Source organism: Mangifera indica, chromosome 7 (assembly GCF_011075055.1).
Source record: "Mangifera indica cultivar Alphonso chromosome 7, CATAS_Mindica_2.1, whole genome shotgun sequence".
In the NCBI taxonomy this organism is placed as follows: Eukaryota; Viridiplantae; Streptophyta; class Magnoliopsida; order Sapindales; family Anacardiaceae; genus Mangifera; species Mangifera indica.
The window spans coordinates 1,250,992-1,266,246 of NC_058143.1; the positions used below are offsets into that span (position 1 = coordinate 1,250,992).

General features: G+C 31.4%; 2 protein-coding genes across 30 annotated transcripts in view; both read right to left on the minus strand.

Annotated features, from left to right (window-relative positions):
• LOC123220594 (putative disease resistance protein RGA3) overlaps positions 1-15,255 on the minus strand; it is a 215,099-nt gene that overhangs the window by 115,242 nt on the left and 84,602 nt on the right. For 27 of the 29 annotated variants that reach the window (XM_044642866.1, XM_044642888.1, XM_044642885.1 and 24 more), the window contains exon 3: positions 687-760. The exons of 1 other annotated variant lie outside the window; for it this stretch is intronic. The gene's annotated coding sequence lies outside the window, so the exon portion shown is untranslated. Of the gene's footprint in view, positions 1-338; positions 530-686; positions 761-15,255 lie in introns of all 29 variants that reach the window. One more of the 29 variants, XM_044642863.1, reaches the window with a different exon arrangement.
• On the minus strand, positions 800-5,484 carry LOC123220832 (putative disease resistance protein RGA1). The gene is made up of 7 exons (XM_044643418.1): positions 4,786-5,484; positions 4,090-4,627; positions 2,305-3,435; positions 1,972-2,164; positions 1,152-1,785; positions 1,006-1,045; positions 800-822 (listed from the first exon to the last, which is right to left on the minus strand). Exons 1-7 carry the CDS (start codon positions 5,482-5,484, stop codon positions 800-802), a joined length of 3,258 nt encoding a protein of 1,085 aa, XP_044499353.1.

Below are 15,255 nucleotides of genomic sequence, written 5' to 3' on the forward strand. Positions count from 1 at the left end.
AAAAGTAGAAATATAAAAAATATAATGGTTTAGAAGTTAGAGATACTAATATACCTAAAACGGAAGGAGATCAAGTTTTAAATCAATTGTTCAATTTGAGAATAAAGATAGCTCAACACTTGCCTCCACACGTTCTTACCTTTATTGTAGAAGCATAGAAATAGAAGCCAAAATTATGAAATTTGAATTAAATCTCTAAACTCATACAAATTAAACAATAATATCATCTAATCTGTATTCAATGACCCTCTCAGAAATTGAAAGAATAAGTGTCTACATAAGAGGAAACAGAAATTCAAAAAGAATTTATCACATGCTTGCATAAGGTGAAAATTTACCAATTGCTCTGCTTCAGCAAGATATATAGAAATTCATTACTTGGTTTTGCTCTCATCAATTGGCAGACTCCATATATAAACCCAAGAGTAAGGTAGAAAATGTGTAATTAGATGTGCAGAACAGAAATGATTTGGGATCATTTTAAGCCTTTCCGATTATTTCTGCAACATTGAATGTAAGCATAGCAGTCCTGCATTGCGTTGTTTACATTGAGTAAGTAAACAATGATTCCTTAAATAAGCTATGAAAATCTATTAAATAACCTTGAGGCAGAGGAGTTATTATCAAAAAAACAACTAAGTAGAAGTAAAATTTTAGGATGGTCCATATGTTAGAAGATGACAAACCTAAATTGAAATAGATAAGCTTCAAATCAATTCAATGGAATATATTTCAACTTCTGCCTCTAAATGTTCCTTCCCTGAATTCGAAACTCACCAAAAACTAAGCATAATATTAATTAATCTGTTACTGAAAGATCCTCTGAGGAATTGAAAAATGAAACAAGAACATGAAGAATTTACTTCATTTAGAATTCCTTAAGTTGGAATTTTCCTAAGTTGAAAAGTTTCTTGAGTCACCAATAAATTTATGGAATTAGAAAAGTTGGATTAGAATTTGAGATACAAGATGTTTTGTTAGGTTGATTAAAGTTAAATGAATTACCTGGACAAACCACCATTGAGATATTCTTGTTGATCATCAGCTGCCAAAGTTCAAATGAGATTAATAACTTCAAAAGTAATAGAAAAGATGTTGGATTAAGTAAAATCTGGACAATAGTAGAGGTGTCATCAAGATATTTAACAAACCTTTGATGGAATTAGACGTATCTGTGCCATCAGGAAAATTAGAGAGAGAGAGCTCCGACGATCAACTTCGTACTCCTTTAAATTGTAGATGAATTTTCCATCTATTACAACTTTAGGAATTTGAGCAATCTTTGAGGAATATTTTCCCGTAACACTTTTCCATCGTTTTATAAGCAGAGGACACTCTGTAATACGTAAAGACTGAAGTGAGGTGAGGCTGCTGAGATGTGGAATTGATATAAGACTTGGGCATTCCTCAATTTTGAATCCCGTAAGAGAGGTGAGGCTGCTCAGACTTGGAATTGATTTGATCCTTAGGCATTTGGAAATTTGTAAATCTTCAAGAGAGGTGAGGTTGCTCAGATCTTGGATTGATTCAAGCTGTGGCAGATCAGCGATCCTCAACTCTTGAAGAGGGGTGAGGCCGCTGAGACTTGGAATTGATTTGATCCTTGGGCATTTGGAAATTTGTAAATCTTCAAGAGAGGTGAGGTTGCTCAGATCTTGGATTGATTCAAGTTGTGGGAGAGTAGCGATCGTCAACTCTTGAAGAGAGGTGAGGCCGCTGAGACTTGGAATTGATTTGAGCTTTTGGCATTCCTCAATGTACAACTTTGTAAGAGAGGTGACGCCACTGAGATTTGGTATTAGTTCAAGCTGTGGGAGATTTTGGATTCGCAACCATTTTAGAGAGGTGAGGTTGGTGAGGTCTGAGATGGATTTAAGCTATGGGAGGTATGCGATTTTCAACTCTTTTAGAGAGTTGAGGTTGTTCAGGTCTGAGATGGATTCAAGCAGTGGGAGTGAAATGATATCCAACCTTTCAAGAGCGGTGAGGTTGGTCAGGTCTGAGATGGATTTAAGCTGTGGGAGTTCTTCAATTCCCATTCCCTTGTCATCTTCACATTCATTAATTAAGAGTTGTCTAAGGCTGGTGGGAACACCTTCTCTCACCGACAATTTTGGACATCCATCTATTTTAATCGACTCAAGGCAAGGAAGATGGTGTAGACCTAAAGGTAAGGATTCAAGATTTTTACAATCAAATAAACTTATTTGTCGAAGACACAGGCTATTATCAAAGGACTCAACAATTGACTTTAGCTCTTCACATTCATAAATAAAGATGGATGCAAGTGCCTTAGGGAGGTACTATTTCTACTAGATGATAATGTTTCCAGCGCTTTGCAACCACCAACATCTAGTTGGTTGAGTGTCTCAGGCAATGGACCATCTAATGATATGCACTTGAGAGATCCGCACTCAGAAATCCATAAGCGTTCAAGAAGAGAAACACTTAAATCCTCCAAAAATTTCAGCTCTTCACAATGGTCAATTCGCAGTGATTTTAGAGATAAAGGTAGCATGCCCCTTCCAATAGATCTTAGATTCTGACAATCCCTAATCTCAAGATAATTTATATTAGAAAGGAAATTGATGTTTTCCAAACTTTGCCATGATTCTATAATCTCTTCATTACAAACAATCTTCAAAAGATCTACGCTTTGAGAACCTTTCTTTAATTTATCTTCAACCGTTGGAATATTTGCAAGATATCTAGAATCTAGCCACTTAAAATCAATTGAACCATCATTACACACCATTCCTTCACAATCATCAATTTCTAATTTGCAATGTATTGGATAATTTGAGAATGAAACCACCAACTTTGGACAAAACCAAATAAATAATCTTTCTAATAAAGAAAGATAATCAGGTATTTTTCGAGTAAGTTTGGGACAAGTTATAATTAAAAGCACACGCAGCTTAGGAAAATTTTCAATATCGTCATTTTCTCTCCAATTGTCCCAATGCTCCCATTCTATCAAATTCTCAAAATAAAGAAATTTTAATGACTTGAAAGGTGTTCGAAAATCTATTCTTTTTAGACCCACCATATCTTTAATGGTTAAGTCTTCAAGTGAGCTCAACATTTCAAGTGAAGGTAAAGACGTGCACCTCTTACATTCTTCTAATATAAGAACCACCAAATTACAAAGCCATGACCAATCTCCTAACCAAGATTGAAAACTTTCACAACCGTAGCCTTGGATTGTGAGTTCTTTTAAATTGCTAAGAGGCTTTAGCTTGTCAAGTAGCTTCATTTCTACATCTGCTTTCAATGAGTTTTCTTCATATTCCCATTCTAGTAACAACACTTTTAAATTGTTCTTATTACTTAGTATTTGCTCCCGTACTTGATTTGGATTTGTCACATTTTGTAATTTTGAAATGTAAAGCTCTTGAAGAAAACTTAAGCTCTTCAAATCTTCCAAATTATAACCTGTATCTTTGCCCACAATAAAATTAGACAATATTTGAAGATTTTTCAACTCATTCATTCCAAATGGCATCTCTTTTAATAAATTTTTACCACTTATATCAATATGACATAGATTGATCAAATATCTCATTTTAGAAGGTAACTTCATGAGATAAAAACAATCTTTTAATAACGAAGTTTGCAAGTTAAATAATTGGGATGTTGACTTAGGCAAACTTCTTATCCAAGTATTTGAAAAGTTAAGATATCTTAGATGTATCATATCTCCAATTGAATCAGGTAAATAAATGATCCAATATCTTTCAAAAGATAGTACTCTCAACATTTTTAACTTTGACAACAAATCAGAAATAACTATAGCACTTATAAAACCACTCCATCCATCTCTCACGTGCAAAAATGTTCTTAGACTTTTTGTTTTTTCCAAGGCTTTAAATTTATTTTTTCCAGTATAAGAATCACGTTTATAAGTAAAATGACGAACTTTTTCAAAATTTTTTGATGGCTCAACAATATTTTGCTCAGATCTAAAACTGATTCCTTTGAAAACTGATTGAGCAAGATCATGAACAAGATCATGCATAACATATTTAGAACTATCACTACTCAATTGTTGGAAAAGTGACCTTGAACATAATTTATGAAAGCACTCACCTGCCTCATCCAGTTGCTTATTTGATGGTTGAACAATACCTTCCGCAATCCATAAAAGTGCAAGTTCCTTCTCCTCAAATTCGTAATCTTGAGGAAAGATTGCGCAATAGCCAAAACATCTTTTCAGATTCAAAGGAAGATAATGATAGCTTAGCTTTAACGTTGGGAGAATGTGATCACATTCATCAAATGCACTCCATATTTTGCTTTCTAATATTTCTTCCCAAGTATTGCTCGGCCTAGAGTGTAGAAGACAACCGAAGGTCTTTGCTGCCAGTGGTAGGCCTTTGCACCTTTTAACAACTCTATCATAAATTGAAATGGAAACTTGATCAGCATTAGCAGCTGCACCAGTCCCAAATGCATGCTCCTTAAACAAGGATTTACAAGCTTCGTCGGATAAAAGCTTCAATTGATAAGTATGAGAGCATCTTATTGTTTGTGCAACATCCGTATGGCGTGTTGTCACGATCATCGTGCTTCCAAGAGCACCAGCTGCAAAAGCAGACTTAAGCTTTTCCCATTCGATGTACTCCACCTTCCATATATCGTCTAATACTATCAAGAATTTTTTTCCACTTTACTGCCTCTTTCAGCTGAACTTGGACATCATTTAAATTATCTGGAACGGAGGACGAGAATTGCTGAAGAAGTTTCTTTGAGATTGTGAGAACGTCAAAGGTGGTTGAAACACACCCACGCTTTTTTGTCAAACTTGATATCTTCCAACTCCTTGTGATTGTACACTTCTCGAGCAATTGTTGTTTTGCCGATCCCTCCCACGCCGACAACTGCTATTAGTTGAAAGTTGGCACCACTTTTCACCATTTTCAGTAATTCGACTTCATCTTCGTTTCTGCCATAAACTTGTCCAAGTGGGACGCTTGAAGTTTCCTCTGGTTTTTGCGGTGCAGCGATGTTAGTTGGTGGCAGTCCAGGAAGCGTTTGAAGTTCACGTTCAGCTGATCTTTGTTGGCGAAGTTTTTCCAACCGGCTATTGATTTTTTTGATCTTGGACCCCATCTGGACAGCGAACAAAGGACTAGAGAAAGAAGCAGGTAGACAGCTAAATACTTTGCTGTAGCTAGCCTGGTGTTCTGCCTTGCGTTTGTGTCGCAAAGCTTCGTAGGCAAACTCATCCATTACGTCCTCCGCATCATAAGCCCAATGTTGAAGATTGTCAAGCCACTCTTTGACTCGTTTATCCATCAGCTGCCTGTCTTCTGCATTGCGAAGAAGGTCTTCAACCATCCGCAACTTGTTCTCCAGCTCTTTGATCTCTGAATCTACCCCCCCAACAAGTTGCCGGGCAAAGTCCCGCACTTCTTTGGACCCCAATATCTTAAACAACCCGTCAACGAGTTCGGAGACGACAGGCTCAAGAACGACTTCCATGGTTCGATAGCGGGAAATAAGGAAAGATACAAGATTGTAAGAAGAAGGGAAGAATGTTAGAAAGAAAGAGAAAGTGGTTAATTTTGTTTATCAGAAGAGTGCTCAAAATAAAAGGATATTTTAGTTAAGTCAAAGTCATAAAAATAAACTTTGGGATGTTTGATTGTGATGCCAACTGTGTCATATTGTTTTAAGCGTGGTTTACAGCTCATCCCTTTTGAAAAGAAAAATGAATAATGGAGAATCATTATGTGAATCTGTCCTCAATTAGTATGCTTTTTTTTTTTTTTAACAGATGGGCCATTATTTGATATGTGGCTCTCTCAGCCAACCAAAAATAGCCCCACTCTTTCAATTAGCATGTTAAATTGCATTTGAATTTGGAAAGACACAGGATGATTCGATCCAGTGGTGATTAATGTTAATGGTGTAAGACAGTAGGTAAGGGAGGAGCAGTGTCGGTGGGGTAAAGGGCAGAAACATCATTTTACTTGCATGTGCATGTATAATTTGGTGTGTCCGTGAATGGATGATTCATCGATTCAATTACTTAGGGGGCTTTCGATGCTTTTCCTTCTCCTGTAATAATGGGAATCTAAAACAGTCAAAAGCTGAAGCTTTTTCTATGTTACGCTTAAAGTTTTGGGTGTCATCTTTCATATAAATTATTTCAATTATATATTTTATGCTCTAAACGTTTAGTCTATCAAGATTTTTCTAAAGAGAAAAAAAAATTTATATCAAATTATCTTACGAAAGAATAGGTATGATTTAATATTAATATAATCTAATCTAATCAAAAAATTGTGATTGTCATATGGCAATATTTATATAAAACTATAATAAATCAAAATAAAAGAATATTTTATATCAAATTGTTTTTAAGTATTGTTTATAGCACATGCCTCATCTCGTACCATATTCATTGTAGCCGGATGTCCCACTTTTATTTCCCCAGCTTCCCCTCCATACTGTCACGGGTTCATTTTTTCCAAGCAAAGTTATAAAAAATGCTGCCCATGTGATGTAGTCATTTCCTTTTGGCTATTTTTCTCCCCTATCTTATATCAATTATTAGATAGACAGGTCAATAAAATTTATTAATTTATTATTCTCAAAAATATTATAATTAATCATTTATTTTTAGTATAAATTGAAAATATTTTATTTTTAATAATATTTTAACATCGTGACTTAAAATTATACTTTTTTATGTGATGATATAGCTATTGGTAAACCCAAAAGCCTCAAAAGTCTGAAATTATATTCTTTTCTAAAATTTATTTCTACAAAATACATTCAAAATAAAACAAAAAATAATGTTGTTTTGTTTTTTACATTTAAAAGTTTCTTAAGTTGAAAGTTGGAATGTTTTTTTTATTATTTAGTCCCGTTAAAAAAGTTTATTTAGGTTTCAATGAAATATTATTCTCATTAACAAAATGTAAATAAATAATATACACTTAAAAAATAAAAGAAAAATAAAAATTTTTACATCAATAAATATTATTTCGATAAAAATAATTCAAAACCAAAATACATAATAGAAAAGTTATAAGAGAGTTGATGTTATTTTTTCTAATATATTGAATCATGATTCACTTGAATTATAGGTTTCATAACATTAACTGAGTTATAATATTAACTCTTAAACATATCATTTATTCATCTAATTTGCTTTTGTTATTAGAGTTAATTTAATTTATCTAAATTATAAAATCAATTTTTTTGCTCAAACAATAAAAACCATGTGTCCTTATCACTCATCTACATATTAATGATAATGTATTACTATATAATTGGATAATTTTAAATTAAAAATAAAATAACAAACAATTATATAATAACAAATCATCATTAGTAACCTTATTGATACTTCTTATGAATCCATATTTAATATCACTTTAATTTGATCAAACTAAATTAATACTGTTATTTTGATAATATGAAACGATTAAACCATTCTTATATCAATTATTAAATTAAGCAGTCAATAAAATTTATTAATTCATTGTTTTTAATAAATTTATAGTTAACCATTTGTTTTCGGTATAAATTGGAAATATCTGATTTTTAATTTTTTAAGTTTCAGTTATATTTCAATAACGTGGCTTGAAATTGTAGCCTTTCATATGTTGATATAATTATTAGAAAATTCTTTGTATTGGGATGTACCACCCTTAACCACTAACATGGTTATATTTAATTTTAATAATTAAGTCATTTACTATTCTCCCTCATCATCTCCTCCTCCGAATTGCCATGGGTTAATTGAACATATTATCAAAGGTTAATGTTTTCCAGACAAAGTTTTGGAAAATGCACCCACATGATTTTGCCAAGTTCTTGTTCCTTTTCCTCTATTTCTTACATCAATTATTAAATTCACCGATCAATAAAATTTATTATTTTATTGTTTTCAAAGGAAACTATAATTAATCATTATTATTTTAAAATATTTTATTTTTAATTTTTAATAATATTTCAACAATATAGCTTGAAATTATATTATTTTCTAGAATTTATTTCTACCAAATACATTTAGAATAAAACAAAAAATATATATATGTTGTTTTGTTTTAAATATTAAAAATTTTTTTAAGATGAAAGTTGAATTTTTTTACCATTTAGTCTTTTAAAAAATTTATCTGGTTCCAATAAAATATCATTCTCATTAGAAAAAAAATTGAATGAACCATATACACTTAAAAAATAAAGAAAAAAGAAAAGTTTTTACATCAATAAACATTATTTTGATAAAAATAATTCTAAACTAAGATACGTATAGGGCTAGATTCAAATCGAACCCATTCAAGCTTGAGCTTGACTTGAACGAGCGAAAAACGAGTCAGTCCTATCTGAGTTGGGTTAAGCTCAAGCTATTCGTCAAATTTTTCAATTAAAAAATTTGATATAAAAAAACGTCGTTTTAATAACGAACAATAAGCCAAACCAAATTTAAGCTTGACTTTCACAAGCTCGAGCTCAAATTTGAGCTCGACTATACATAAAGCGAATCAAGCTCGAGCTCAGTTCGGTTCGAATCCAACCTTAGATACGTAATAAAAAAATTATAAGAGAGTTGATGTTATCTTTTATAATCTATCAAATCATGATTTACTCGAAATATAGAAATTGTAACATTAACTGAATTATGACGTTAACTCTTAACCATATAATTTATTCCCCTAATTTGTTTTTGTTATTAGAGTTAATTTAACTTATATAAATTATAAAATCAATTTTTTTGCTCCAACAATACAAATTATGTATATTTATCACTAATTTACATATAAATAGACATTTAACATCACTTTAATTTGATCAAAGTAAATTGATCAACGAATGGATGTACAGCAGTGTCTATGGGGTAGAGGACAGAAACGTCATTTCACTTACATGTAATGTATAGTTTGATGTGTCGGTGGATGGATGATTCATCGATTCAATTAATTAGTGGTCTTGGACGCTTTTCCTTCTCCAATAATAATCTAAAACAGCTGAAAGCTGAAGCTTTTTTCTGCCTTGGGCTAAAAGTTTGGACATCATCATTAATAGAAATTATTTCAATAATATATTTCATGCTCTAAACGCCTAGTGTGTCAAGATTTTTTCAAAAGAGAAGAAATTTTATATCGAATCATTTTATATAAAGATTGATATAATTTGATATCAATATAATATACTCTAATTAAAAGATTATTAGAGAGATTAAGATTATTATATTAAAAAATATATAAAAACTATAATAAATCAATAAAAGAAATTTTTACTTTTGAATACAAGAACTAACATTTTAGTTAGATCCTTTAACAATTTAAAATTGTAACAGAAAGTGAATGTGAGAAAGAAAGAGAAACTTGTCAATTTTGTTTAGAAGAAGAGGCTCAAAATAAAGGAATATTTTATATCATATTGGTTTTAAGTGTGTTTTACAGCTCATGCTTTTAAAAAAGAAAAATAAATAAATGGAGAATCATTCATCCTTTTTTTTCTTTGTATCTTTCCTCAACTCCTACCAAATTCTTTGTGCGCCCCATGTGAGGTAGTCAAGTCTTCCATTATTGCATTTTGTCATTTCTTTTTGGCTATTTTTCTCCCCATCATGCATTTTTATATCAATTATTGAATTGATTGGTTAATAAAATTTATTAATTTATTATTTTCAAAAAAAATTATAATTAATTAGTTGTTTTCACTATGAATTCAAAATATTTTATTTATAATTTTTTAAGCTTTAATAATATTTCAACAACGTGGCATGAAATTACAGTCTTTCTCCGAATTTATTTTCATAAAATATATTAGAATAAACAAAATCTAATCAAAGTATGTTGTTTATAATAAAAAAATTTTAAATTAAAAGTTTGAATTTTCTTTATCATTTAGTCTTGTTATAAAGTTTATTTGGGTATTAATAAAACATCATTCTCATGTGGGTACGAGGGCCAGTGAAGATAAAGGCAGCCACTATTGATGACTGCTCATGTTTTTTGAAATTGTTTTCTAAAATAGTGTTATGAAAGTGGCATGCCTCATTATGATAATAGCATATGCTTTGTGATTTTTTCTTTGGCCAAATGTTTATTTCCCACCTAAGGTTTAATGTTAACCTAATCTCTCATTCATTAAGTATTAAACACCAAAACTCATTCTCATAAACTATTAAAATTAATAAAAATAGTTAATTTTAAAAATAAAATTAGTATTTAACTAATAATATTTTTAGTTAAATAATAATTTTATTTTTACTTTTAACAATAAATTTTAATAAATAAATAAATATTTGAATTTTTGTAAAATTAATGACTGAGCATTTTTGTCTTTCCACTAAACCTTGGGTGGGGAAGAAAATAGTCTTTTGGCTTTCTTAAAAATCAATGTTGGGTTGTTTAATTGTGATGCCAAGGCCAACTCTGTCATATTGTTTTCAAGTGTTAATTCCAGCTCATGCCTTTAAAAATGAAAATTGAATAATAGAGAATCATTCTTGGTATTTTTATATAGAACAAATTAAGAATTCCCTCTACTCAACCCTTTAACCACTAATTGATATATTTTTTTTATTTTAATAATTAAATCCCTAGTGGCACGGGGTTAGCCTTTTTTAGTTTTATTGACTAAGTACTAACTTATATTCAATAATTTTTTCTTATTTATTACTTGATGTGATAGAAATAGAATCTTGCATTATTTTTTTTTCATGTGCTTGTAGTTACCCTCCAGGACATGGGGCTTGATGGAGATAAAAGCAGCCCACCATTGATGATTACTTTTCTTTTCTAAAGTCATTTTACAAAAGTGGGACACCTCACTATAATAATAGCATATACTTTGTAATTTTTTCTTTTCATTTTAGGTGTGTTTTGTACTTTTATAACGCTAGACAACAATGGCGGCTAAGCATTATGCTAACCAAATTACATAATTTTTATGCAAGGGGAAGATAGTTGTTGACAAATGAAGGATATTATAAGCAAGAAATGCCACATGGCCACTCAGAGGGTGGGGGCCGCGATTGTGTTGTTTAACAACTGCAAATGGCTTGGGATCTTGTTCAATTAAATGCCACACCACACCGGCTCCACTTCTTCATATGTTTTTTAAGGCCAAATGACTTATTTTCACCCAAGGTCTTTTGACTTTAAAGTTGATACCCATAATTATTGAAAATCTAATCTCTTACCTATAAATGGCTAAAATTATAAAAATCAGATAATTTCAAAAATAAAATCCTCAATTAATCTACTAACATATGATTGGATAAAATTATTGTTAACTATTTTTCTCACTTTAAAATCATTTAATCATATGTTATCATATCAATTTATATGAGTAAGTTACATTACATCATAAATTATAAAATCAAGGGTAGAATTACAAGTATCTAAACATGTTATGTTAAACTAATTTTGAAAAACGCAATACTTATTACCTAATCATAATGTATTATTATGTAATTATGTATTGTTTTATTTTTAATTTAAAATTACCAATCCAACACAGTTCTTATTTTAAACACCTATAGTTGAATAGACTATTACAAAATAGAATGGTTAATTTTATTAACCCCCGAAATTGTAAATAATAACCTTAATACCACCCGTCAATTGCCTGTAAAATATAACTAAACTGAAAGAGTGACTACAAAAAATCAAAATAAAGAAGAAAATGGAGAAAAGAGATAACTTGAAGTCTCTTTTAGCTCTAATTGTAGTTGTTGGTTTGATCATCAACTTTGTTTTGTCCATCGAAAATAGTTAAAGTTCTTAATTATGGAAAAAAACTTGAATACAATTGGGTCAACTCAAGAGAAGTACTTTTTGTGGCCATTTTTCATATATCAAGAAGCATTAGATACATAAGAGAAAAGTAATAAAGGTTTTTGCAACCTCATTCTTTAAAATCTGCAGATTTTCTTCTGTTTTTTATTTCTCAATCAAATATTATTGTGTACTTCAAATTATTTCTTTTTGATAAGGAGACAAATATGGCAGTTTGTTTTGTGGGTTTGTTGATCAATCTGAATTCAGCCAATATGAGAGACCCTTTCCCAGAAAGGGGACCTCATGAAGCTAAGCTTAAAGACAGCATATCAAGAAGTAATTTATTGGTGTGGATTCCTAATTGCTTCTTTCTTATATTAGAGCCATTTATCAGCATGTCAATAAGAAGTTGGCAGACATGTTAACCAACTTTTATAAATCTTCCTCATATGGCAGACATGCTGGAAATGTTTCAGATTTTATCCTTTATTATTGAGTTTTAGATATAGGTCTATATCAACTAATATTTACTACTGACAAGCAAGTTCGGAAACATGGTGACTAAATCCGTACTTACCTTGATAAGATTTTACCATATGAATGCCGGTAACACATGATGGATACGCATCATATTTTGATAAAAGAGTTTTGGATAGAAGATAAATCAGCAACTCCTCCGGAACTGCCTAGTCCAAGTTCATTTGCATGGATTCCTCCAATGGTAAATACTGACTGGATTCCAGCTGCATTGGCTCCCTTAATATCATGGTGAAGGGAATCACCCACAGCAATGGAGTTGCTAGTAGCAACACCGACCATGTTCATCACTGATTTATATATTATCTTATGAAATATTAGAAAGGTGTAAAAGCAAACTCAACTGCACATGTACTGATGATATACATAAAAAAAATATAAGTGAACAATTTTACTAATTAGAATAAGACTGAGAGATCGAGTGACCTTATCAAGTTTGTCCATCCATGTCACTTCACCTCCAAGCTTTTCATATTTTGATGCCAAAGTACCTAGAAGGATCGAAAAAATTTAAATTTCAACAGGTAGAACAACAAAATTCCAAAATCTGCAATTTAAATATAGAGAAATTCCAGGTTCTGTGCAGTAGGCCAGAATGTGAATGGAAACACCGGCAACAGGTATAAAATGTAACAGTAGAGTGAAAGCTTCCAGCACAGAGTAAGCAATTTTCCTTTTACAATGTTGTGGCATACTAAAGAGAATGGAATTTACCAGGCATAACACGCAGAGCCCTGGGCTCAATAGTCACATAATCTGGAATGGCTACAATCACCGGAATTTTCTTAGCCGCACAAAGCTCCAATATTTTTTCAAAATCCTCAAGACTAGCAGGATGTGCCTCTCCAGAAGGGAGCCCCTATGCTTTAGTACCACGGGCCAGAATAAAATCAGCTTCTTCTACATTCTCTATGACTTAGGCCGAGCCCCTACAACAAGAAATGTTTCAGATTTTTATGAGTATATCGAAATGACTATTATGTAGTTATATAAAAAATCACAGAAAACATAATTCAGATATTTCGCTCATTTTGAATGGACAACCAAAAAAACAGGGGAGACCATCTTACCATGCTACAATGATAATTTTTTATGATAAATGAGTACAACACCAAAATAGGTTTAGACACTCAAACTTTGAAGCACATTCTTAACAACGAAGTCGTGGCTTTACTTATTTCCTAAAAAGGAATGTTTTTATTTTGCCCTAGGGGGTGAGAGTTTCAAGCCTCTGATGATTGCCAATTTAAAGAAGTTTAAAATGGTTCATTCTTTAAAAAAGGATTTATGCTCCTCAGTTTCTTTATTTTCTGGTACCTTACATCGATCAAACAATGAAAGAGAGAATCCTAAGTAGTTACATGTTATAGGATTTAATTGAAGCGGTAAGAGAATTAGAAGTAACAAATAGCTATTACACTTTATTACTTGGCATACCGCAAGGGATATAGCACCCCAATCACTCCAAGTCATGTGAATGCAAGACCTTCCAAGTGCTAAAAACCAAGCATCAACTCTCCAATTTATAGTATAATCCATTAAAAAAAAATGAGATGTACTCTACAACTCTAAACAATGTATAAAAAATAAAGAAGACACAAGTCATTTGGAGGATGAAATATGAATGAAAAACACTACGCTGAAAAACATTTTAGTAAGAAATGAAAAATATAATAATCAGAAACTTACAAGGATTACAAGATAAGAGAGTAGAATCTATGAGAAAATTTGAGCAAAGAAAAAAGGTCTTTTGACAAGCACCAGCCATGGAACAGAAGGATCACTAACTATAGTTCCACCAATAAAAAATAATACCGTCAATTGAACCATTAGGAACGCTAATTTAAAGTACAAGAAAACAGAAAAGAAATTACTATGATGAATTAAGAGTAGACACAAAAAGAAATTCGATAAATCACTACTACATGATTGCTCATTTACATGAATGAACATGTCTGTACAAAAAGACTATTCGTAGCATTACTCTTCACCATCCATAGTGCCAAAAACACAAAAAACAGGTTCAAAGTAATTTATAAAAACTAATGTAATGTGATGTGATGCGATCAGATAAAGCATAACAATGAAGCTAATACACTTTGACATGCCACTATCGCATGATCATCACATCTATTTATATAAGTAGTAGCATTAATCTTTACAATATTGAAAACAACCTAAAACAAGAATACTCAAATGCTAAAACTCACATATGAATACATACATGTAGAAATTACACCGGGATAAGGTTGTTTTCCATCATGAAGGACCCGAAATTGATCCAAAAACCACACCTGCACAAACAAACAACACAAGTACACACCAATGAAAAACAATGATATTTACATCAAATATTGAATAAAACAACTTTGTCAAAAATTGCATCCAACGCCCTCTGTAATTTGGCTTAATTCTAACTACATTCTCTAGTTAAAAACCAAAGCTCGCTTCTTGAAATTTATCAGAAACTTCTCAAAAATTATAACTGTAAAGGTTTAAGCAACTACTTTATCAAATATTTCACACAAAAAATTAAGAAAAAATTTGCATAAACTATTACATCCATTTATTTGGAAGGAAAATATATAAAAATTTCCCCAAGAAATTGAATTGGCAAAGTGGGTTTACCTTGAAATGGCGTGTTTCTGCAAGGTGGCGAAGCCCATCGAGGCTCTTTAAGAGGGGGGTGTCAGGAGATTGAAAAGAGCATTTTGCAATCATTTTCGTTTCAGAAAACGAAAATGTTTTGAGTGTTTTTGAAATTTCTTTTTTTTCTTCTGTTTCTGATTTTTTTTTAACTGTAGTTAGGTTTCTAACTCTGAATTGATAACAACCTATCGACTGCAGTGCAACCTTCAGCCGCTAGAGACAGAGGGTTAAGCATGTGTGGAGTGAAACAAGGTGGGGTTTAAAAAAATTATAACTTTGAGGTCTTTTTTAAAATAATGCCATTGCTTTTTTTCAATTC